The sequence below is a fragment of the Festucalex cinctus genome, chromosome 13 (genome assembly GCF_051991245.1).
Source record: "Festucalex cinctus isolate MCC-2025b chromosome 13, RoL_Fcin_1.0, whole genome shotgun sequence".
NCBI classification, from domain to species: Eukaryota; Metazoa; Chordata; class Actinopteri; order Syngnathiformes; family Syngnathidae; genus Festucalex; species Festucalex cinctus.
In genome coordinates this window covers 20,838,361-20,862,442 of record NC_135423.1, presented here as the reverse complement: position 1 = coordinate 20,862,442, position 24,082 = coordinate 20,838,361, and the positions used below count along the sequence as shown (strand labels likewise).

The following is a 24,082-nucleotide window of genomic DNA, read 5'->3' as shown; positions in this document are numbered from 1 at the left end:
TATATTTAATTTGCTTATGTAATGCCACACTACATACCTCTCAGGCTGTCAGAATCAGATAGAATTCACTATTAATTAGTGATGCTTGATCACGTCAACAACCAAGTCCCAAATAAACTCAAACCGCTTACATCTTTGACTTTTCCCGAAAAATGCTTTATAGTCCAACGTATGAAAAATCTAATTTGAGCAAAATGTTAAGTGGTAAATTGAGTGCACTTTAAAATCGCTTATCTTCATATGTTTACAAAGCCATATTCACTTCCCTCATTCATCCATCCATCCATTTTCTTGACCGCTTCTTCCTCACAAGGGTCGCGGGGGGTGCTGGTGCCTATCTCAGCTGGCTCTGGGCAGAAGGCGGGGGACACCCTGAACTGGTTGCCAGCCAATCGCAGGGCACACAGAGATGAACAACCATCCACACTCACAAGCACATCTAGGGACAATTCGGAGCGCCCAATTAACCTGCCATGCATGTCTTTGGAATGTGGGAGGGGACCGGAGTACCCGGAGAAAACCCACGCGGGCACGGGGAGAACATGCAAACTCCACCCAGGAAGGCCGGAGCCTGGACTTTCCCTCATTCAAACATTTTGAATTGTTGGTACACTGGCTGTTGACACAGTGTACAAAAACCCACAAAAAAACTAACTTTAAAGGGGCTGTCTGCCGGTTTCACTCAGGAAAATTCACTTTTTAAATACAGGATTTAAACAAACAAACTATCAATTTATAGATATGGGCTTTTCATAACGTGTGGGGGTGATTTTGTCCTAAACTCCCACACCCCCAGCCTGTATTTTGCCATTTTGTATTTGTTTTGTAAACAGCGGGGCCGTTTCTGTGGAAAGACAGTGTTTACACATTCACACATGTAAGCTTCTGTGAGTGAGTGAGTGAGTGAGTGAGTGAGTGAGTGAGTGAGTGAGTGAGTGAGTGAGTGAGTGAGTGAGTGAAAAAAACAAAATAATCCGTGTGTGCTTTCAAATTGCCGCGGGAGTGACGTCACGCAGCCGGCTAATTCGCCCCGGCCTTGTTTGCGACACGCCACCCCCCGCTCTGCGATTGGCTGGAGGGGTGTAAACACTGTCTTTCCACAGAAACGGCCCGCTGTTTACAAAACAAACACAAAATGGCAAAATACAGGCTTAGGACAAAATCACCCCCACATGTTATGAAAAGCCCATATCTATAAATTGAGAAGTAGTTTGTTTGTTTAAATCGTGTATTTAAAAAGTGCATTTTCCTGACAGGAAAAGCTTTAAGTACCAGTACCTAAACTGGCCGACAGGAGAAACAATTATGCAGTTTTGTCGCTGGTTGGTATGTAGCTCGAGCAGCAAGCAAACATCTATCCATCTATCTATCTATCTATCTATCTATCTATCTATCTATCTATCTATCTATCTATCTATCTATCTATCTATCTCAAACTGCCTTATATGTTCCACAGTGGATTCACTTATGGAGGAAAAGGTAATATCGGAAATATAAAATGAAATGTTAAGTGGCATGCAGGCGGTGGATTGATAGTTATTATTACAGTGTATTTCCAAATGGCCACCTTTCTATGATGACGGCTGTGCGCATGCATGTGCGTGTGTGTGTGTGTGTGTGTGTGTGTGTGTGTGTGTGTGTGTGTGGGTGTGTGTGTGTGTGTGTGTGTGTGTGTGTGTGTGTGTGTGTGTGTGTGTGTGTGAGAGCGATAGAGCAGATTGACAGTCAAGGAGCAGAAGAAATTGTCAGATAAAAATAAAGTTATAGACTGACAGCTCATATGAAAACCTGTCAGATGTGAGACCAGAGAGCCCGAGTCTACTGACCTCTCAAGCTACGACTCAGGGACTGAACAAACTAATTACCCACAGTCTGCGTTAAACAGCGGCAACATAACTGTCAGTCCAAACGCACATTACTGCAAAGTGTATAGTGGGGCAAAAAACGATTTCTCCCCCTTAAAATGATGACAGTGGTCTGTAATTTTCAGCAAAGGTATACACTTCACCTGTGAAGGGCAGAATGTCAAAACAATAATATTTCCTGAAAATCATATTGTAGGATGTTTACAGAATTTTACATTACGTACTACATTATTCATTCTTTCATTCATTTAAATACAATTTACTGTTCAGGGTTGCTTTTAAACTGGAACCTATCCCTGCTGAGATGCATGAGGGTGTTTTTTTTTGCCTGATCTGTATTTGACTGGATAATTCAACTTCACATTCTCGAACCCTTGACAAAGAACCATTGAAACTGCTCAAACTGAATGTAACCTTTCTACTTAGTGGAATGGATGCTCATCCACTCGCTCACATCCAACTCTACATCAACTATCATTATCTTACAGTGCCGGAAAATATATCTAAAATTGAGGTTATTTAATTACGGTATTAAATCCATCTGCCAAACCAAATTCAGCAGCTTAATTCATAGATGAACAATACTTTGAGGAGACAGCATCATTTAAGGCAACAAAAAAGGTTGCACAATGTCATTTACACAATCAGATTTTCTTCCAGGCATGGCGCTATAAAATAGGAACAAAGAACACACATATCTGACCCATTCCACAGACACAGAGAACAATAAAAAAAATAATTACAAATGATCCACAGTGGTAGGATTGTGTGGATGCTAAAGATTACAGTTAAAAAAAAAATGAAAAAAAAATAAAAAATACCTAAATAGTAGAGAGGCTGTATCAGTTGACAACATCCTAGACTCTTCTACTACAGATGTGCTCAAATTCTACACACAAGGCACGTATTGAAAGATGCCACGGATAACCCCCCTCTAGATTCTGCTTCAGTTGAACTATTGAGCAGATGTTACATGCAGAGAGAGAGAGAGAGAGAGAGAGAGAGAGAGAGAGAGAGAGAGAGAGAGAGAGAGAGAGAGAGAGAGAGAGAGAGAGAGAGAGAGAGAGAGAGAGAGAGAGAGAAAGAGAGAGAGACTCAAAAACAAAGACCTCCATCTCAATGATTTGGAATCCCCTGATGCCATGCATTATTTTTCCAAACATCAGCACGTTCAGAAAACCTGAGTGAGACTATATATCAATGTCTGAGTCTCTAAAGAGTTTTTTTTATTACTTCAGCTCACACCTTTTTCAGAAATGACTGAAGAATCCCTATGCCTGAGTTTAAAAGTGCTATATGTGTATTTTTTTTTATTTTTTTTTTTTACTGTACAGTAACTATGCAGCCCGATGTGATGTGTATATATATATATATATATATATATAAAACATCCACACATTCTCCTTTATTCTCTGCTGTTTCCTCAGGACAATCTACTTTTACTTCTACGTTTTCCTTTAACATTGTACCCTGTTAGCGGTTCAATAAAAGCATAATACAGGATATTTCCCAATTAGAACACCAGGGGTTTCTGTTTTCCCAATTGTGGTACATCTGTAGATGTGCGGTGGACGTGGGGAGGGGTGGTAGGGTCGCAGACTGTAATTTGAGCCCCTTGGTGTGCGACGGCCAAAGGGCTGACTTGGAGCCAGTCCCCCATGACAAAACTCTTTTCAAATGGGCGTCTTCTTGCTTCTGGGTCACTGGCACACGCCGACAATTGTCTAGTTCCGACCTCTACCAGAGCTGTTTTTCATGTGTGCTGTCCCACTTTTTAAACGCAATGGCATGCAGGATGAGCACTCAGGACACACTAAATCAAACAAAGAAATACTTTTATGCAGTTGCATCACAATTATTATATTTTTAACACTTACAACTCCATCACTTCAAACTTGTGGTGCTCTCCCGTTTGCGTGAAAACTATCAATGCTATCTAATGCGCAAAATCTCTTTTTAAACATGGGAAATCACTTGCAACATGTCCCCATATAAGAAGTGCAGTCTGTTAGAGCACCTACCGCACAGCCACAGACAAGTTCAGGACTGCAGGACATTTGGTAACAGGCTGCAAAGAAGACTCAGGCACGGCCCAAGCCAAGTTTTTTTTTTTTTTTTCTCTCTCTTGGGGTTTAGGGGGGTCTTGACCGATAATCGATTTTCATCACTTCTCTTTATTGAGAGGTTCTATTTTTTCTTTCAATGAAAGAAAAACAAACAACACAAGCATACTCGATATACAAGTACTTTTAACTGGATTTGGCCAAAGAACATTCAACAAAACAGTTAAGACAAATACAAGTGACCACAGGGCTATTACAAAATCTTTAACCTAAAACACAAGTAAATTAAAGACTCCCACAGCACTCCCATCCCATCCTCTCACAAACAGGTGCAGCACAAACATGGAAGCAGGGCCTGAATTGTCTGCTTGAACCCTGACATGGGTTTACATGGAGTGTGAAAAGATTCAAGGACGTTTTGATTTGAAAATGATGCGACTTGATTTGGGTCAACTCAGTGGCGTTACAATTCAATCCGATACGGTCCAGCTCAGTTCGAGAGGGTATGATGCAATGACTTCTTTGTTGTCATTTTACATACATTTGAATGAACTTATCAGTACTGTGAATGTCTGATTTCCTTCTAAGATATGTATCTTCAATATAAGATGATATGTATCTAAATGATTCAATTTGGTTGGATTCGATGCATACATATTTTTTAAACTTAAAAAAAGAAGATGAAAAAAAAAAAAAAGTTCAAAGCGGGTTTTGTTGCACCCCGATAGGTCGCCTCCGATGGCAGGTCACTCGTGTCAGAATGAAAAAAATATTTTATTGTGAAAATCAGATACGTCCGCAGGCGCTAAAACACTCGATCATCTCGGTCACTTGATTTGGGGAAAAAAAAAAGTTAGCACAAAAGCTAGCCAAAAAGAGTAAATGAATGAATGAATGAATGAATGAATGAATGAATGAATGAATGAATGAATAAATAAATAAAATTACAAATTGGTTCAAAGAGCTTCTTTGTCAACAAGAACTGACAAACTAAGAAAAAAGAAAAAACAAAAAATGATGAAGATTGGAGCAGCTCATTGAAAAAAAATAAACACAGGCCTCCCTCTTATTAAAGAGATACATTGAGCCTCTTTCAGTAGTTTCATATTTTGCCCAGACTTAATTTGATAACTTCATTATTTTTCACGTACAACTAATACCTTTTCAAACAAATTTTTCCACTTGCTGTCGAATGAAGGTGACGTCACTGATGAGGAAATCGTGAGCCATGATTGGTCGTTACCCTTTTCCCGACCATGTGTGATGTTATCTTCCCATGACAGCAAAGGGCAAAATATTGTTTTTAAAATGTATTAATTGTTCCAGAAAATAGTGAAGTTATCACAATAGTTATAGACAAAATATTATATTCTTACTAGGGGTGTGAATTGCCTAGTACCTGATGATTCGATTCGTATCACGATTCACAGGTCACGATTCGATTCGATACCGATTAATCCCGATACGAATTTATAAGTTGATTGTTGCGATTTTTTTTCATTCAAATTTAGAAAATACTAATCAGTAAGCTTGTCGGGTGTAAGATTTATATGAAAATGTATTATTTATTTATCTTAAATTTCAGTCTTACCCCGGGTTTTCACCGGTTGCGGTTGCGGTGCGGTTGCGGTGCGGTTGCGGTGCGGTCCGGCGACGCAAGCAATTAGATTCCATTCATTCGAATGGTGCAGTTTACACCGCTTGCGGGTGCGTTGCGTGTCGACTGCGGAAGGCCTGCGGCGTGCCGCAAGCCTTCCGCAAGGATAGACCTATTTTCTATTTTTGCCGGACGCCGCAGCGGTAGGCCTCCGGCAAATGGCAAGCTAGCACAAAACACATCGAGCGGGAAAGGAAGACCGAGGCAGTTTCAAAATAAATTTCCGGTTACCTTTCAGAATAAAACACTCGCCAGCTCCTATTTCGCAAGTTTTTCAGCAAAACGTGACGTGGGCGTCGCCGGGCCATGTGCTCATTCACGGTTTAGACACCAGCGAACATGGACGAGGAGAGGTTTATATTGGAGGTGGAAAACCACAAAATAATATATGACACGGCACATCCTTTTTATAAGGACTGTAATGTATTGTGAGTTTGATGTTCGCGATTGCTTGTTGTGCCCGTCTCGCTTGCCGTACTGAGCGGCAGCCGGACGGGGAAGACAGAAATAAAGAGTGGACCCGCACTGACCCGACTCTCGTTATTAATATACTTTACAAGGACAACCAAAAAAAGGATGCTGCATGGAATCTCATAGCAGAAGAAGAAGAAAATGTTAAATAAAAAGAAGTCCACCTCTCGTTGTGAAATGCCACATGATCGCGCGCGCGCGCGCGCGGTCCCGCGAGACACGTTGGGAAGTGGGCGGCGACGGAGCTGCCGGACCGCAGCTGTCCGGTGTGGATTGACAAAAAAATTGACCCGTCCGGAGCACGCAGTCAAGACGCACCGCACCGCAACCGCACCGCAACCGCATCCAGTGAAAACCCGGGGTTATAGAGGTTGTAATCTGTTTCATGTTTGAACAGCATTAAAATAAAATATTAAGGCTTAATGTACCGTTCATATAACATTCTTCCATGCTCAAGGTGTGAATCCTAACCCGAAGTCAGACGTTTTGTTGAATATTTTTCCATTAAAAATGGAAGTTTAAAAATCGATTCACACACACACACACAAAAAAAAAAAAAGGCAATGATGATAAGACGTTGAATCGGTAAGACTACCGAATGAACAATTCTGAGCTTTAAAAAAAATAAATAAATAAATAAATTTGATTTTTATTATTGAATCGATTCGAGAATCGCGCGATGTAGTATCGCGATATATCGCCGAATCGATTTTTTTTAACACCCCTAATTCTTACTGTTGTAATTGTAAATGGCTAAATGAGTCAAATACCCCTTTAAAAGCATGCATTAATTGTAAAACCAAGTAAATACCATAAGCATGGGTCTATTTATTAAAGACATATATTTATCCATGTGTTTGCTTGCAGGAATTCTCTGAAACCTGTAAAGAATTATGCTGTTGAACGTTCATTAAAGAACATATCTAATAACTCCTCCACAGTGCCTTAAATTAGACCAAGGAAAAGATTTATTCATAAGAACTGCCAGTGAGTGAAGTCCAATGACTGCACTCACACAGTTCAAGTAATTTCCTTTTTTGAAAGAAAGTGATTATTATTCCTCACCAAAGTGACATGCACATTAATTATAGTACGGGTCATTTATGAGCCACTAAGGGAGAAATGTAGGTTTGAATCATTGCAAATGTCAACATCTGATGTTCATCTTAGTAAATGTGTTAAAGCTCATACAGAGGTTCTAACAGAGTCCAGACGGGACTTTGTGAACATAACAATATATGGGGAGAATAACAGATTACAGCTGCTCAAGTAAAAATGATGTTCAAGCTCCCAAAATATGATGCGCTTGAAATATTTTGTATTTATACTTATGTGGTTCAGGAATGGTTTAACATAACAGGGAAGTTTCGGAGTGATTAAAAATGTCACTCAGAGTGTCAGGCGCATCGGGTCTTAAAAGAAGCCAGAAATCTAAATGAAATTGCATCGTAAAGATGTTTGCTGGTTGATAGCGATAACACGTACAAAATCTCATTTTCGTCAAGAATAAAGTTATTTACATTTGCGTCATTCCTTCAGTTCCTTGACAACTAACAGTGCATGAATAACAACATGCAAATGGAGAGCAACACTTTTCCACCAAAGTCTATCTCCTGCTTCCTCCTCTCCAACACCAACTGCCATCATGTCTTCTCTCACTACATCCATCAACCTTCTCTTTCAGTCTTCCTCTTGCATCTCCATATCTAACGATATACTTTCTATCTCTCCTCTGGATGTGTCCAAAACATTTAAGTCGGTTCTCTCTAACTTTTCCCCCAAAACATCGAACCTTGGCTGTCTCTCAGGTGAGCTCATTTCTAAACTAATCCATCCTGATAACGCTGAAAGAAAGGTTCGACATCTTCATTTCCACCACCTCAATCGCTGATTCCTGTCGATTATTTGGTGGCACTGTTTCCTTCCTCACCACTGTCTTCGAAACTTATGTCTTACTTCTGCTAATCTTCATTCCTCTTGCATGCCTACACCTTTCTAAATTTCCTCCACCTGCTTCCATTACATCATAATGTCATCTTCAAATATAATGATCCATGGGAATATCAGCCTAACCTCATCTGTCAGCCTATCCATCACTATTGCAAAGAGGAAGGGGCTTAGAGCTGATCCCTGATGTAGTAGATCTGCACCTGAAACTCCCGTCACACCAACAGCACACCTCACTACTGTTCTGCTACCTTCATACATGTCCTAATCAAACAGTTCTCTGTCATAGGCTTTCTCTAGATCAACAAAGACACAATACAGCTCCTTCTGACCTTACTCCTCTGTACTTCAATAACCTCAAGCCAAACAATGCATCTGTAGTATAGGTAGGCATAAAACCATACCGTTATTAACAAATGACCAACCGGTATCTCCTCACCCTCTAGAATTCTATTTAACTACTTGATCAAAAACTTCACATCTACCTATCCAAGATGTTCCCATGCCCCCACGGGCCAACAAGTAAAGATCTTCAAATGGTAATAACCATTCCTACCATAAAAAAAAGACACTTCAACTATGTTGATTATCCCTTTGATGATTGCATATTTTTGCATCCATGAAAATGTGGGTTGGGGTTAATTCTATTTGCTTCTGTAATGGTTCAGTTTGGGTTTTGTTTGAGTTTTTATTATGTTACTTCAGTTTTGGTCATGATCGGTGTTTTGTTACGTTGTCCTTTTGTGCCTTCATTGTCTCGTCAAGCATTATCATGTCCACCTGTGTTTGCCTGCCCTTCCTCGTGTGTCAACCAATCAGTGCCTTCAGCCACTTCTGTCTTGCCCAGGTGTGTCTCGTTAAGTGTATTAGTGTTTGTGTTTGTTTTGTCCTGTGTTTCCGCTCTGTCGTTGTCAGCCCATTGTTGTTGGTGCCATTGTCTGTCATGTTGCTGAGCTCTCAGTGTGTTTTCCTTGTCTCACAGTGCCTGATTAATGAGAGGGGCGTGTCCCCTGCACCACACCTGCAGTGCATCACCTATTAGGCCTTCATAAGGACTGGGACTCCTTGCAGCCACTGTCGGGTCGTTCCTCCGTCTGCTCACAGCCATCGTCTAGTGTTTCTACTGTTTTTCGCCTTCGCTAATTATTGTAGTCCAAGATTCTCGATTTTCATCTATGTAAGTTTTGCTACGTCTCTTTTTGTTCCCACTTTTATGTGGCGTGTTTCATAGCTATAGTAAGTTGTTGCTTTCTTGTGTTTGCGGTTTGTAGCCTTCGGGTGTTTTTGTGTTGTGTTAATTTCCCTCCTTGCAATTTGCAAGCACTTTTTGTTAACCTTTTTTCTGGCTGTGTCCAGCGCTTTATGTTCATATTCACGTGTTTTGGTGAATAAAACCTCTCGCTTACTCCTCTGTGTTCTGTGATTCTGGGATCCACTCTCCGGTCGCACCGGAACCTTAACATTGTCCCTCCTCGCCTCGCTTACCCTGTTTGGAATTTGTTGTTTTGCTTTCCCAACTTGTACCTTATTTTTGCCTCCTTGTTTTGTTTACTAAACATTTTTGGACTTCATACCTCTATCTCCTCACTTAAGCCTACCTACACTTGGGTCCTCCACCACCACACCAACATAACAGAAAGTTGACATTGCTTTTCTATTTCAAATGGTGTTCCCTGGGTTTTCCGCTGGGGTTAGGTTCCAAAAAATACCCGCAATAAATGAAATCCGCGAAGTAGTTAGCTTTATGTTTTACAACTCTTATAAATGTTTTAAGGCTCTAAAATCCCCGACCGCACAATTTATACACTTTTCTCATTGAGGCATTTACATGTTCTCACATTTCTCTCTTGTTCAAACATTGACAATGTTCAAACCTTCATAAATTTTATAAAATGGGTATATTACTGTAAAAAAATATGCAAAATTGCACTTAAAAAAAAAAATCCGCGAGACCGCGAAAAGTGAACCGCGTTATAGCGAGGGAAGACTGTAAAACATACATATCAATGCTTTAAGATTGTATTTGGATTTTATTTTATTTCAGTAACATCCTGATAATAGGTAACTGAAATACTGCTGAATGTCTAACTGTGCGATAGGAATATACCTGCCCTTTCGGTGGCCCTTTCAATTTAAAATGAGGCACTATGAATTAAACTTTAATAAACTTGTGCATTGACATTTACCAAGCATCTGGAGAAATGCTACAGTAGTTGCGCTTAATGTTCTCAATGTTCTCAAATACAATCTAGTACTGGATATCTGGGTTTATCTGTAGAAAGAACATATCCAAGTTGTTCATATGTCCAGCTGTACAGTCCAAATTACATTTAATCTAGAAGGTTTCCAGTAGCTAATTAAAAGAAGTATCATCACTGAATTTGGCTAAGAAGATTGCATTGTGTGCCGCCTGTCCAGCTGTCCAGAAATTTGCACAGTGGATTTATTCACCATCACTTGACATCATGCCGAATGCGATTGCTGCAAAGCATTAATTAGACACAATTTGCCTCATGAAACTCACACAGGCACATTCATTTCTCAGAGATTCACTAAAATGAGAATCCATCAGTATGTGCCAGTTGTATTAGCTGTTGGAATGACATTAATAGAATCCAGACATGTGGGTGTATTTAACGGTTGAACACACAAACTATTAAATACCTTTAATCCTGTAATCCCATTTAAAAAAAAAAAAAAAAAAAAAAAAAAGCCTTGCGCCTTCAGAAATTCAGATTCCGATTATTCAACAATACTCAGCAGTGTGACAGAGTATGTTGACTGGCTGTAAACCCACTGGCCACAAGATTAGGTAGAAATGCACAATCAACATATTTCTTCTGTTTTCTCACACAATTAAAAAAAAGAAAAAAAAAACAATCCTGAAAAATGTTGAACATGCGTATTGCGTACCCCATTTTGTGAGCAATGGGGTACACAGACTGATACTGCAATATGCGTATAATATATTATTCCTACTAGATAAACAAACTCTATTTGCATTCATTATTTTATTTCAATACATTGGCAATACATACTTGAAACCTATCTAAAAAATATACATCTAGAATAAAAAATAAACACTAGAAACACAACTGCCTCACTTATCCGATGAACCCAGTTTAATACTGTGGCGCTAATAAGCACCATAAAAGCCACTCAACAAAGACTTGAAGGCATTCTAAGCAGACGCATAGTCATTAACATTCATCAGAAGTTAGATGTTCTGTCAGATTGTTTCTACTTCAGAGTGGCTGAGCTCATCTAAAGTAACGACCTATTTTCCTCCTACATTGCCAATGTGACAAGTGTCATTGTGTTAAAAATTCAATGACTATTTTACATTCAAACCACAAATGTGCTCACTGTCCAAACTGTGAGCTTAGACGTTGGTGATGAACAATGAAGCATAGACAGAAATAATGTGACTAACAATGAAAAAGAGAGAGAGAGAGAGAGAGATCAACATCTCCAAAAAAATAAAAATAAAAATAAACAAATAAATACCGGTAACTTGTTGGTCTTTTCAAAATTGAACAGCAGGGGAGGGAAAGATTTTTATCAGAAAGGAGACAAAAGTTGAAAAAAGAAAGATTAGACCTTTCTTCACTGAAATATCAATAAAAGTTTTTTTTTTTTGTTGTTGTTGTTTTTTTTCTATCTGAAATCAACTGTTGAGGAGTGGCGGCTTGTCAATAGATGGCGCTAGGGCATCGCCCTCACGCACACCTCAGTCACACTGAAAGGGAAAAAAAAAGTATTTTAGAATAAAACTATTTCAAAATGTATGTATACTGTATACAGTGTGACAGACCAACTGATCAACGATTACAGGTTGGTTCATCTTGAAAAAAGCTAAATGCCCAGGGCGCTGATGAATGATGGACCAGCAAAAATATGTTAAATACCCACTTCTGACAATTAACATGTATATGAGAATAACTCAGTCTGCTCACGGGCTGGCATGGCTCAGTGGTAGAGTGGCCGTCTCCCATTCGTGAGGTTGTAGGTTCGTTCCTCACCCCTGGAAATCATGTGGAAGTGACACTGAACCCCAATTTGCTCCCAGCGGACCTGGCAGCAGTCAACCACTGCTCTGTGAATGGTGGAATGTGAGGCACTGTAAATCGCTTTGGGCACCATATGTTGTAGTTAAAGCGCTATATAAAAAGCAGTCCGTTTACCTTTTATGTAAACGTGGCCTGGCAAGCCACACCCACTTTCTTGAACGAAACAAAGTTGATCTGGTCACTCGGCCATTGAAAGCGATTTCAGTCCCTCTCAAAACGAACCATGCAAACAAATTAGCTGTGACGTAGAGTATTTTGTATTCTTCGTGAGCAACCTCACTCTTTGATGACATGAATCATCAAGTTTTTAACGGAACGGGTCATTCCAATTCATCCCTTACTCATTCCAAGTCATCCATTATGCTCGTCGAGTAGCTATGTTGAATTTGCTCCGTATCCGCCCTTGGCTACTATTTACTTGCGGACTTACATTATAAATATTATATGTTTCATATGTACGTCTGTGTATTTACTGCTCTTCCACACATAGCCTACTTCCTGTTTTTATGATGTCATGTCCGCTCTTTGCTGATTGTTTTGTAAGGTTTGCCCCACCTCAGAAATATGCTTGATGCCGTCAGTGACTAGACTCATCCATCGGTTACAGCGTTGAGTCTGGTTTCCAGACCAACCCCAACGTGCGAGTACCCAAAAATGGCCCGGGCTGCGAGAGCCCTTCATAGCTGCTCGCAGCTCTAGTCTTTGTTTGTTTGTTTTATTTATTTATTATTTTTTTTGTACATTTCTGCAATGGTTTTAATTAACCAGTTTGTAAAGATGAAACTGTATGAAACATTACACCATGATTATCATGGTGGAAATTATAATTAATAGTACTATCAGATTATCAAAATAACTGTAAACAAAATATAATATCACAGTACTTTTTAGACTTTAAAAACTGTCAACAACAACCAATCCAGCTGAATTGAAAATTCTTGTTTAAGGAAGTCAAAGAAGTGCATATCAGACCCAACTGGAACAAAATGTAAGGCTGGAAACAGGGCTTACTATTTTAAGTTAGACGGTGGCATAGACAGAACCCATTAATTTATGCACAGCATCACCATATATTGAGGTACCTGTGCAGTAAAGAAAGACATAAAGACAATGAGTGACGTCTCTAAGGAGTACACTTCACCAATAGCAATAAATAAATTGTAATATGACATTTCATAGTGTTACTGGAATGTATTAAAAACAACAAATGGTGAAAGTTGTATTGAGTATGCAAATTGGAGTTCAGCTGTTGCACAAAAAAAAAAAAAAACTCCTAAAGTACCTTTCCACACAAAATGTGCAAAGCAATATATGGGCAACAGCATCCACAAGCAATGTTGCTGAGGCAAGATCAATAAAGAATGTGATTGTAAATTGTGACAATTATGTCTGAAGTGACTTTCTCAACCAAAGCACACTTTCTCACACGTCTTCTTCATGGATCGTCAATCAGACTAGGAAAAAAAAAATAACAAAAGGCATACAGGATGAGTCCAGAGTCTAGTTTACTGCTGTATTCTATTTGATGTCCTCACTGAGTGATTTTGATAAATGCCTTTTGATCTGCATATTATTTTCTTTAAGAATAATTCAGATCATTTTCAATTCTAAATGTTGCAGATTCAAGATGACTGCAATGATTTTACCATATTATATTTTATGTAGAACAATACTATATATATATATATATATATATATATATATATATATATATATATATATATATATATATATATATATATATATTTCATTAGGATCAAACTGCTACCCGTAAAGACAAACTATGAGCACAATGATGACAGTGTGGTCCCATGAAGCCAATCAGTGATTAGCACTATGGGAACTAAAACCACAAATATAATCTATTATCCCTCCTATCTCAAAAATCTTGTATCAGACACTACAGCGGAATACATACTTCAAGATAATCCAGTCGATTTTGAACCGTATCCCCCCTTCTGACCAAAGCCTGATTATCTGATGCCCCTAAAGATGATCGAGTGGATTGTGTTACCTGTGATTTTCATTAACCCCTACACCTTTGCGTTGGATAGCCCTCTGACGTAAAGAAGTGAAGTCCAAAGTGCATACATTTTTAGTTTTAAAACATTAATGAGGGACATGTAGGCAAATAACCAAACATTACTTTCTCGGGCAGAGAAAGGCAATTAATTTTTCCAAAGAAGCCTTGGGAGGAACACAAATAGTTATAAAGAAACACCATGCTAACCTAAATTGTGTTTGGTATGAATTTAATATATTTAATTAGGAAGTAAAAATGTTCAAAATCCTGTGAAGTGAATTCAAAGATTTATTTCTAAATTAATATAACTGTTGAAAGTAGAATGAGAACTACATAGTACTCAATAGTCAATGTAGAGTGTTAAACACCATTAAGTTTTCGTGATTTTCTTGGGGCGTGTCAATAATATTATGAGTCAACCCTCCCCCATTATATAACGGTTTTCTGGCTCAATTATAACATACATTTCAGAAGCTAGCTACGGCGCATACATGCAATTGTGAAAAAGGCAGAAGCGGACGGGGACTTTTTTTTCCCTTTAAGTCCATCTTGACTGCCAGTGTGTGGACTTGGGTTTTTGGATGGCATGGCCTCATTGTTGTGACTTGGAAATCCTCGCAATGACTCAGTAGGATTTATTCCAGCCACTGCAGGCTTTTAGCATCTATCTTTCTGCGACTAAACCATAAAGTTAGGTGAGGGCATAAGAAATACTGTATGCTAGACGAAGTATTTGACTGCCAGTTGTTAACAACAGTCTTCTCTGCGGTGTGTCAAATTTAGACAGACTTATTTTCACTTAACTAAATTGGAAGTGGTCATATACATACAATATGTGAAAATATCCTCAAGGAAGGCCGAAACCTGGACTCGATCTTATGCCCTCAGCACTGGGAGGCAAATGTGCTAACCAGTCAGCCACTATTATTATTATTATTATTATTATTATTATTATTATTATTATAGTCATTCCAAAATGTAACATGGGGGTGGGGACCATTGCTGCCATTGTTTTTTCTTTTTTTTTTTTTTTTTGCTGCTGGAGTACGACGGCGTATTAGGGCCACGTATAAATATATATTTTTTAGAGGGCGGGGGGCAATATTCCGAGAATTTTTTTTTTTCATTTTAGAAAGTCACAAATTTACGACCTTATAAAGTGGCAAATTTGCGAGAAAAAAAATAATGTAAATTTGCAAATTTATAAAGTGGCAAATTTGCGAGGAAAAAAACTCAGAAACGAGAAATACAGTTAGCGTACTACTCGACTGTTTGTGCCAATGCTTTTCAGTCAGATTTTCAAATAAAGAGATCGTAATTGCTTTAGCAGAGATTAACAAAATTATGATGTTAAGCATTCCCTCTTTGAAACGTTTACGGCCACTGGCCAGCAACAAAGATGCTCACTTTACGAAGGTCAAAAATCCTGATGATCAAGCATTTATTTGTTAAAATCTATATTTACTTGTACATTTATGTTTCCAGAATTATTATTTACACGTTCATACATTTTGGTATTTTTTTGTACAAGTATCTTAGTTGATGTGTTGAATCTGCTGCTCTCCGTCATTCACTTGCATTTACCTAAAGTAGGCTAGCTTCTAATTGGTTAGTGTTAGTCAGCTGATAGGGAATCAGGAAGTGTTGTCGCTGTAGCTGCCTGTATGACGAGTAAAGTTTACATTTAAGTATGACTCTGTCTCCAGCTTGCCTTTTCATTTTATAAACAGTGTCCCACACCAACGAATCCATACATGATTAGACTATGTCACGGTTGGTGGATGAGGAGTGAACGGGGTGGATGTGAAGCAAGGACCCAATGGTGGAGACACGTGACGGAGAGAGGAACGTGAGGACTTTATTGTCAACAATCAAGAAACGAGAGGACGGGACGGGCCAAGACTGTGACGAGGTGAGGGATGACGACAGAACGTGGACGACTTGACAGAGCGTGGAAGGCTCGACAGAACGTGGAAGACTTGGCTGAACGTGGAAGACTTTTACTGAACATGCGGGAGAGTTGGCTGGACGTGCGGGAGACTTGGCTTGACGTGGGGGAGACTTGGCTTGGATGCGGGGAGATTTGGCTTGATGACAATGACACTAACAACAGGATAGGATAGGACAGAACAGGACAGGACAGGACACAACAATGTTCCCACACCAAGTGAACAAACACCACTACATACCCACACTAACAAGACACACCTGGAAGACACAGTAGGCTGAGGGTACTAGCTGATTGGCTACACATACTGGGAAGGTAAGACACACAGGTGGACGAGGTTAACTATGACGAGACAAGGGGAGACAAACCAGACAAAAGACAACATAAACACTAGGGCTGGGAATCTTTGACTGTCTCACGATTCGATTTGATTACAATTTTTAGATCTACGATTCGAATCAGAATCGATTTTCGATTCAAACAATTTTTGGTTCAAAATTATTATAATGATTTCTGCTTCAATTTACAGATATGTCATGATGTACTCCAGTCTGCTTTGCAAGACAAAATGACAAATAGAGACATTAAAGTCTTTTTTTGTTTTTTTGTTTAAACATTTATTAATTTTGTATTGTAAGTGCCTTTTTCCACAAAAACAGCATGTGGGCTACAACTGCCTTTTCCCCTTCTTCTTCATTTCTAATTTAAATGAAATTGATTTTTGGATATTAATATCGATTCGATTCAATTAATAAATGAGAATCTCGATTCTCTTATGAATCGATTTTTTGGCACACCCCTAATAAACACCCAAAATGCAACAAAAACCCAAACCCACCAAACCGAAACATGACAGACTATAGCTATGCTACGTGTATTTCTCGTTTCTGAGGGTTTTGTTTTTGTTTTGTTTTTTGCAAATCTGCCACTTTGTAAAGTGGCAAATTTGCCACTTTATAAACTCAACAATTTCTGAGTTCATAAAGTCGCAAATTTACGAGTTATTTCTCGCAAATTTGCAACTTTATAGAATGGCAAATTTTTAAAAAAAGAAAAAAAGTTTTTTTTGTTTTTTTTTCTCTGAATATTGCCCTCGCCCTCGGAAAAAATATATTTATATGTGGCTCTAATACGCCGTCGTATTGGAGGGGTCGAGAAGCAACTAAATAATTTAAGTCACTAAGCTGATAACATCTTTTTTATTTTGCAAGGGCCGGTCTGAGACTGTTGGTGGGCCAGATGAGACCCCCGAGCCGTACTTTGCGTAGCCCTGTAATATGGCAAATAGAGTCCCATTTTTTTTTAGACTCAAACCACATGGAGGCTGCTGGAAATCTTTCCAAGTGGGTTATTAACATAATATATTAATGAGTTCAAGGACTGTATTGATTATTGTGTTTCTATCACTGACACACTCCTTCTTCAGTCACCATTTACTTTATTAAGTCTCAGGTCCAACCACCATCCATTAGTGTGTTGCCTGTGCCCCTGCATTACTCAGCTGATGCATTCAAATGCGTAATTGCTGGCATTTAATTACACAAACAGGCAAAGACATTTAAAACAATCAGGCACTGAGCACATTATCAATTACTGCAAGATGCTGGTCAACCTCAATGTTCTTCGTCCTAAGATTTCCTTTTTTAGAATTGGATATAACTCAACTCAACTTTCTTCATATAGAGCCCTTTAAGAAGGTGTCAATTTGAGCCGTTTTCAACTGTGTTTTCTCTATCTAACAACTGGGTGGCACACACGTAACAATAGCTGCTTTTCCACCAACAAGCCCAGGATCTTTGAGTTTTGGGTAAAGGCAGTTCTTGTTTGTGAAAGTTCGCAGGGAATTTACAATTGTGTTTCCACAGCGTCTTAAGAGTTTTCGGTAATTAATTCAAATGAGTTTGATGACATATGAATTTGATGAGCCCAACTGAAAAAAACATCCCCCTCCCCCAAAAAAAATTTGACCAACAAATCAGTCTTGGTCATCGCAGCACGCTGCCAAAGTTCCTGCCTGGCTCAGCGAGAAGAAACCTGAAGTGACGTCATTACATAGCGTTTTGCTACACAGTTGTACGTGAATAAATAAAGAAACACAAGACAAAATATTGACAATACTACAGCAACCAGACGTGAATGTCCAATACATTTGAGAAACTCTTTGCAGCGATTTGCGGAGGTTTCCAATTGCTGAGTGTAGCGCAACGAGGCTAGATGCTAGTCTAGATAATGCTAGCTGCTAGGCAATGCTAGGCAAAGGCAATGCTTGTGTATTGAAAATAAGGCATCAATTGCTTAATTCAAATCATTTTCATGAGGCTGTATTTGTTTTCAATGTCAAAACCTTTCCAATCAATACACATGTGTACCTACATCTTTGATTTGCAGAGGATTTGTGACGCCAATGAACATAGCACGCTTCACCACTTTGCCGGCCTAATGCACTAAGAAGACTGCACAAGTGTGTCATATCTAGCCACATAAAATTTGTGAAGATTTAAAGACGATTAACCTTATATATGTGTTTGTGTTACTAGTTGAACGTGTGTCATATTTAATTCATGTCAGGTTTTTTTTTTTTTTTTTTTTTAACAAACCGTGTAAAATAGTGACATCCAAGTCAAGGTCAATTCCTTGCTTTGGACATTGCTCATCAAAATTACATCCATCCATCCATCCATTTTCTTGACCGCTTATTCCTCACAAGGGTCGCGGGGGCTGCTGGCGCCTATCTCAGCTGGCTCTGGGCAGTAGGCGGGGGACACCCTGGACTGGTTGCCAACCAATCGCAGGGCACACAGAAACGAACAACCATCCACACTCACACGCACACCGAGGGACAATTCCGAGCGCCCAATTAACCTGCCATGCATGTCTTTGGAATGTGGGAGGAGACCGGAGTACCCGGAGAAGACCCACGCGGGCACGGGGAGAACATGCAAACTCCACCCAGGAAGGTCCGAGCCTGGACTCGAACCGGAGACCTCAGAACTGGGAAGCGGACGTGCTAACCACTCGACTACCGTGCCGCCTCAAAATTACATTATATATAGAAACATTTACATATTGTGTTACTGATTGTGTCATTAAAAAGGAACAAAGTCATGATGTACATTTCTCTGTGACAGAATATCACATCATTGTTAATTGTTTTCAGCTGCTGCAAATGGTAAGACTGCATAATGATTAAGATCAATTGGCCACTTTAGAGCAATCAATCGGCCATTAAAGGCTTTGATCTTCAACCACCAATCACAGACTTTTTTTTTTTTTTTACGAAAACTGGCTGATCACGATCGGTAGTCGATGGATCAGAGCTCCCCCAATCACCACTCTACAGTTGATAACAATTTAAGCCACTGGTGTAGGCCCTACTTATCAATGGCTCACTTGTTAGCTGCTAATATTGCTTAGTTAACCCTTTGGTGCTGGCTGGACTGAGCTCTCGTGAGGTATAAATCTATAGGCATAAATCTATTGCCAATCATACTACAGAATAATAGCTTGGTGTTCAACTAAAAGACCCACCGTTCACAGTCACTACATCCATCCATCCATTTTCTTGACCGCTTATTCCTCACAAGGGTCGCGAGGGGTTCTGGAGCCTATCTCAGTTGGCTATGGGCAGCAGGCGGGGTACACCCTGAACTGGTTGCCAGCCAATCACAGGGCACACAGAGACGAACAACCATCCACACTCACAGTAACTACATTTGTGTGTAAATTAGACGTGAGGTCATACATTCGTCAGTACATACTTCATCTGACATGAATTGTTTGGTGGTGTGTCGTGACAGATTGCTAACATCTGCCTTGGCTCTGTAAAGGTTGGGAAACGCTTCTAGTGTGGTATCAAATATGATGACTTTAGACACAAAATGTTTTTTGAGAGACAATTGAAGTATTATAATGATGCAACTTTTGTGGCATTCATCTTTGACAGAGGCTGTAATCAAACATGCTTCACCAAAAAAAAAAAAGGTCAAAAAAATATATAAGTCCCACGAAATTTTGATGTGGATTATGGTAGTTGTTTTTGTTTTAGTATTGCAGGCACTATACTGGCAAAAATGTTTTTTGGATTTGTATATTAAAAAGTTTGGAAATATAGGTTGCACACAATAAAATTGTTTCATCAACATGACTATAGTGCACAAAATCAAATTATAGCCATGTTGGTAAAAGATGATTTTTATTAATTGTAACCAATGCAATACTTTTTAAAAATGTAATTCAACAACGAAGCTTCTTGTCAGTGCAGTTTCACTTTTCGGCAATAAATCCATATTATTTATTACAGGCAGTCAGAAAATGGGATTGGATATCTCTCTCTCTCTCTCTCTCTCTCTCTCTCTCTCTCTCTCTCTCTCTCTCTCTCTCTCTCGCTCTCTCTCTCTCTCCGTGTGTGTCAAAAAGCAAGTCCACAAAATGTAAATGTAATGGGTCACGATTCGGTGTTCCAACCCATATTGTAGCCATCTGAAGTGAAAGGGAGTATGAATCTGCAAGTCTACGTGTATAGTCTGTCGAGAGGCGCGCGCGTACACACACACACACACACGGCACCCACGCATACGCTCACATCCACACACACTACTGTATTTGTGCAACTTTGTTTTGGGAGAACGCCTGCAGCTGATGCGCTCATGAAGCAGAATAAAAGTCAGCGATGCCAACAGCGGGACTTTCAGACAGGTGTTTTTACATGAACAGAAAGTCACCTTATCAACCCGAATCACAAGCAACACACAACAAACCATCCTCTGGGTTATTTCTCTCCTCTTAGAACAGTATTTGCATGTGAAAAAGGCGAAGAAATTAAATAACAATTAAGCAAAACGTTTTCTTGCCTTGAAATCCAAAGAGGAACGCGACTCCAGAAATCCATACGGTGTGTATCCACAAGTAAGCCATGCTGTAAACTGGTTCGGTCCGAAAGCTCCGCGCTCAGCCCGAAGATGTTCCGTCTTCAGAGGATAATTTCCAGCAGAGAAAAAAAAAAAGCGCTGCAACGGAGGCTGAGAGAGCAGCAGAGACGAAAAGCCCAACTGGACTGAGACTGTCACTTCTTCCTCCGGTGCCTTCACACACACTGAGATATTAGCGACCTCTAGCGGAAAGCGGCTCTCTGGATTTTATGCATGTGCGCGTGCTCGTGCGTGTAACGTCATTTTGATCATCCTTGTCAATCATCCATTCTCCACTGTCATGCTGATTGTATCAAGTCAAAGATAAATGTGTAAATTCTTGGCTAAAAGTGTTTTGAAGATGTACTAACCACACACGGCACTGCACTGCCCTAATAAAATACAATTCATGAATAAATCATGACTTTTGATCTCATGTTATTCATCTTAAGGGGTCCAATTCAGTGCCAATGGTCTAGTTAGGTTGTGTGGGGAATATTGTCAGTCCGTCTTATATTTTTGGTTCCTGGCAGGTGGAGTTTGCTGGATGCACTCTGCTAATCTCCCTGAGTGCATATGTCCCATTCATTCTCCTTCTAGATTGCTCACGCTGCAACCACCTTGACAGTAGTTAGTTTATTTTGGAATATTTAATGATACTCCATTGCTGTTTTCATTTCATTTTTATTCATTTATGTATTTGTTGATTTGGTGTTGCCATTGCCAACATTGATATTTACTAACCGCTTTGTAACTATTTAAAATTTACAGTGACAAATCCAGAAATTATTTGTGTTAGGCCTATTTGGGAATCATTCATATGATATTTTCACAGTTTGGACCTTGACAGAGAGCAGAAAGGGTAGAAAACTATTTTTGCTTGTAAAGATTCTGTTTATTCGCCACAGTGTTATAAAGTGTAATGTTACTCTTTAAATTGCAAATAGTTTGCATTTAGAGAGGCTTTACCGTATACAAAACACATTCATTAGTAGCAGATGTAATTTTTAGTATATGCCATGAGCCCTTAAAAATGGATGGCGGGGCACAAGTAGCCCCCGGGCCATAGTGTGGACACATTTCATGAGTTTGGGCTCATTCATGAGACGCATGAAGAAAAATTTCTTTCAAAACCAATTTCACGTGTATTGTTAGTCTTCTGCAATTGGCTGGCAACCAGTTCGGGGTGTACCCCGCCTACTGCCCAAAGCCAGCTGGGATAGGCTCCAGCACCCCCCGAGACCCTTGTGAGGAGCAAGCGGTTCAGAAAATGGATGTATGGATGTTAGTCGTCTTTGGTCTCAAATGAGACCAAAGCATGAGAATATGCTTTTTTTCTGATTTTCTCTGCAAATCATTTACAAGACTGAAAGTGATGCACAAAAAAACACTAGGAATCATAGTTCTCTGGGGATATATTCCTCGATATGCAATACTTTCTGCTGATGATTGTGTTTAATGAGGAATTCTATTGTGGGCAGATGGCAAATTTAATGCATTTGTAGAAAAAATGGTTCCTCATTAGCTTATGCCACTAATAGTTTTCCCAACAACAATGAGACGTGCAAATGTTGAAGGAGAAAATTAACATGATGAAAGGAATAAAGAAAAGTTGTTCTTGTCGATCTGTATATTTGAGGTTTTGCACAATAGCTTTCACACAAAATCCTTCACATTGCTTTCTTTCATTGAAGACAAACATTGTCATTCATTTCACAGAAAGGAGCACATTCAAGTCTTACACAGAACACAAAGTTCAAAGCTCCTGGCTGCTACGTGTCTTGATTCATTATTAATTGTGCTCTTACTGTGATTCGGTCCTCCAGCAAAACCTTGAGTGTCAGTGTGAAGCCGCAAGCGGGTTAAGGTGGATATGGATCGGCGGCTACGTGTATACGAATAGAATCTACTGCATTCATCCACAATTAGCGGCCCGTGGGCCACCACACCACATTTCATGGCATTATACACAAAACATTGCTGAGCATTAAAACAAGTGGAGAAGTTTGGTAAATGATGGATACTCTGACAAGAATTGTTGACTTGGTGCATGAACGTTCTAGTCTACAATGTCTTTTCAGAGTATTACTGGAGGAGATGTCAGCTGAATACAAGGATCTTTTGCTGATTAATGACCTTTGCTGGCTGAACAAAGGCCGTGTGTTGAAGAGAGCGTGTGACCTGCAGGATGAGCTTGTATAATTTTCGTCTTATCTACAGAGCAAAAAACCCCACAATCATTTCACTTTTTAACTGATATGTTAAGTTATTTCATCATGTCCTATTCAAATCCCCCTGATATGCAACTGCAGGGTAAAAACCACATTGTTGTCAACATGTACAAAGCAGTTGAAGCTTTCCAGTCAAAGCCGAATCTCCTGGAGAGAGAAACTCATGCAAGAAAGCTGCACTTTTTCTTGTCTGTGAAAGATTTGTGAAAAGCATCACATGCAGGAACATCCAGCGCTGAAGGATTTTGTGTTGAGGGAAGTCTGGCAGAAAATTTTAAGGAACAATTTGAAAGCTCCTCTGAACTCTCATGCAACATCTTACTTTTCCTAAGACAGCCGTTCTCTGTTCCAGCTGACGGCCAGTGGACAGCAGAGGCCAAAATACTGAGAGGCAACTCTTCAGATGGTGGCCTTGAAGCACAGCACAAGGATGTCGGGCTGAGTGACTTTTGGTACCACAAGCCCTATTCAAAAACACCAAAGCTGCATGCTCCACATATTTATAAAATATTTGTCATAATTTCCATCAATTAACACTATTAAGTTAGGACAGACAAAAACTACAGCGACGTAATAGTATTTTTGTAATAATGGACTCTTGGTGTGCATTCTACTCACATCAATTAGGCCCACTTGGTGTACATGACCTGTTGCTAGATTTCAGCACCATGGACAGAGGCACTAACTGATTTCCTGACGTTCTCACTCAGGCAGAGGCAGCATGTGTTCACTTCCCAATAGCGCGAATGTGAATGAGTGGTTGTCTGTATATGTGCCTGGTGACCAGTCCAGGGTGTAATCAAAATCAGGTGGGATAGGCTCCAGCTCCCTGCAACTCTAAACTTGATAACAATGGATGGATTAATGTGAAGATACAGTATCATAGGTCTGCAATGGCTG

At 39.6% G+C, this 24,082-nt stretch overlaps 1 protein-coding gene across 1 annotated transcript in view; it reads right to left on the bottom strand.

The window, feature by feature from the left end:
• Positions 1–21,118, bottom strand: part of lsamp (limbic system associated membrane protein) — a 380,427-nt gene extending 359,309 nt beyond the window's left edge. The window contains exon 1 of the mRNA XM_077494301.1: positions 20,895–21,118. Within this exon, the coding sequence (XP_077350427.1) occupies positions 20,895–20,958 (64 nt within the window). The 5' untranslated portion in view covers positions 20,959–21,118. The remainder of the gene's footprint in view (positions 1–20,894) is intronic.
• Positions 21,119–24,082: the final 2,964 nt, after the last annotated feature.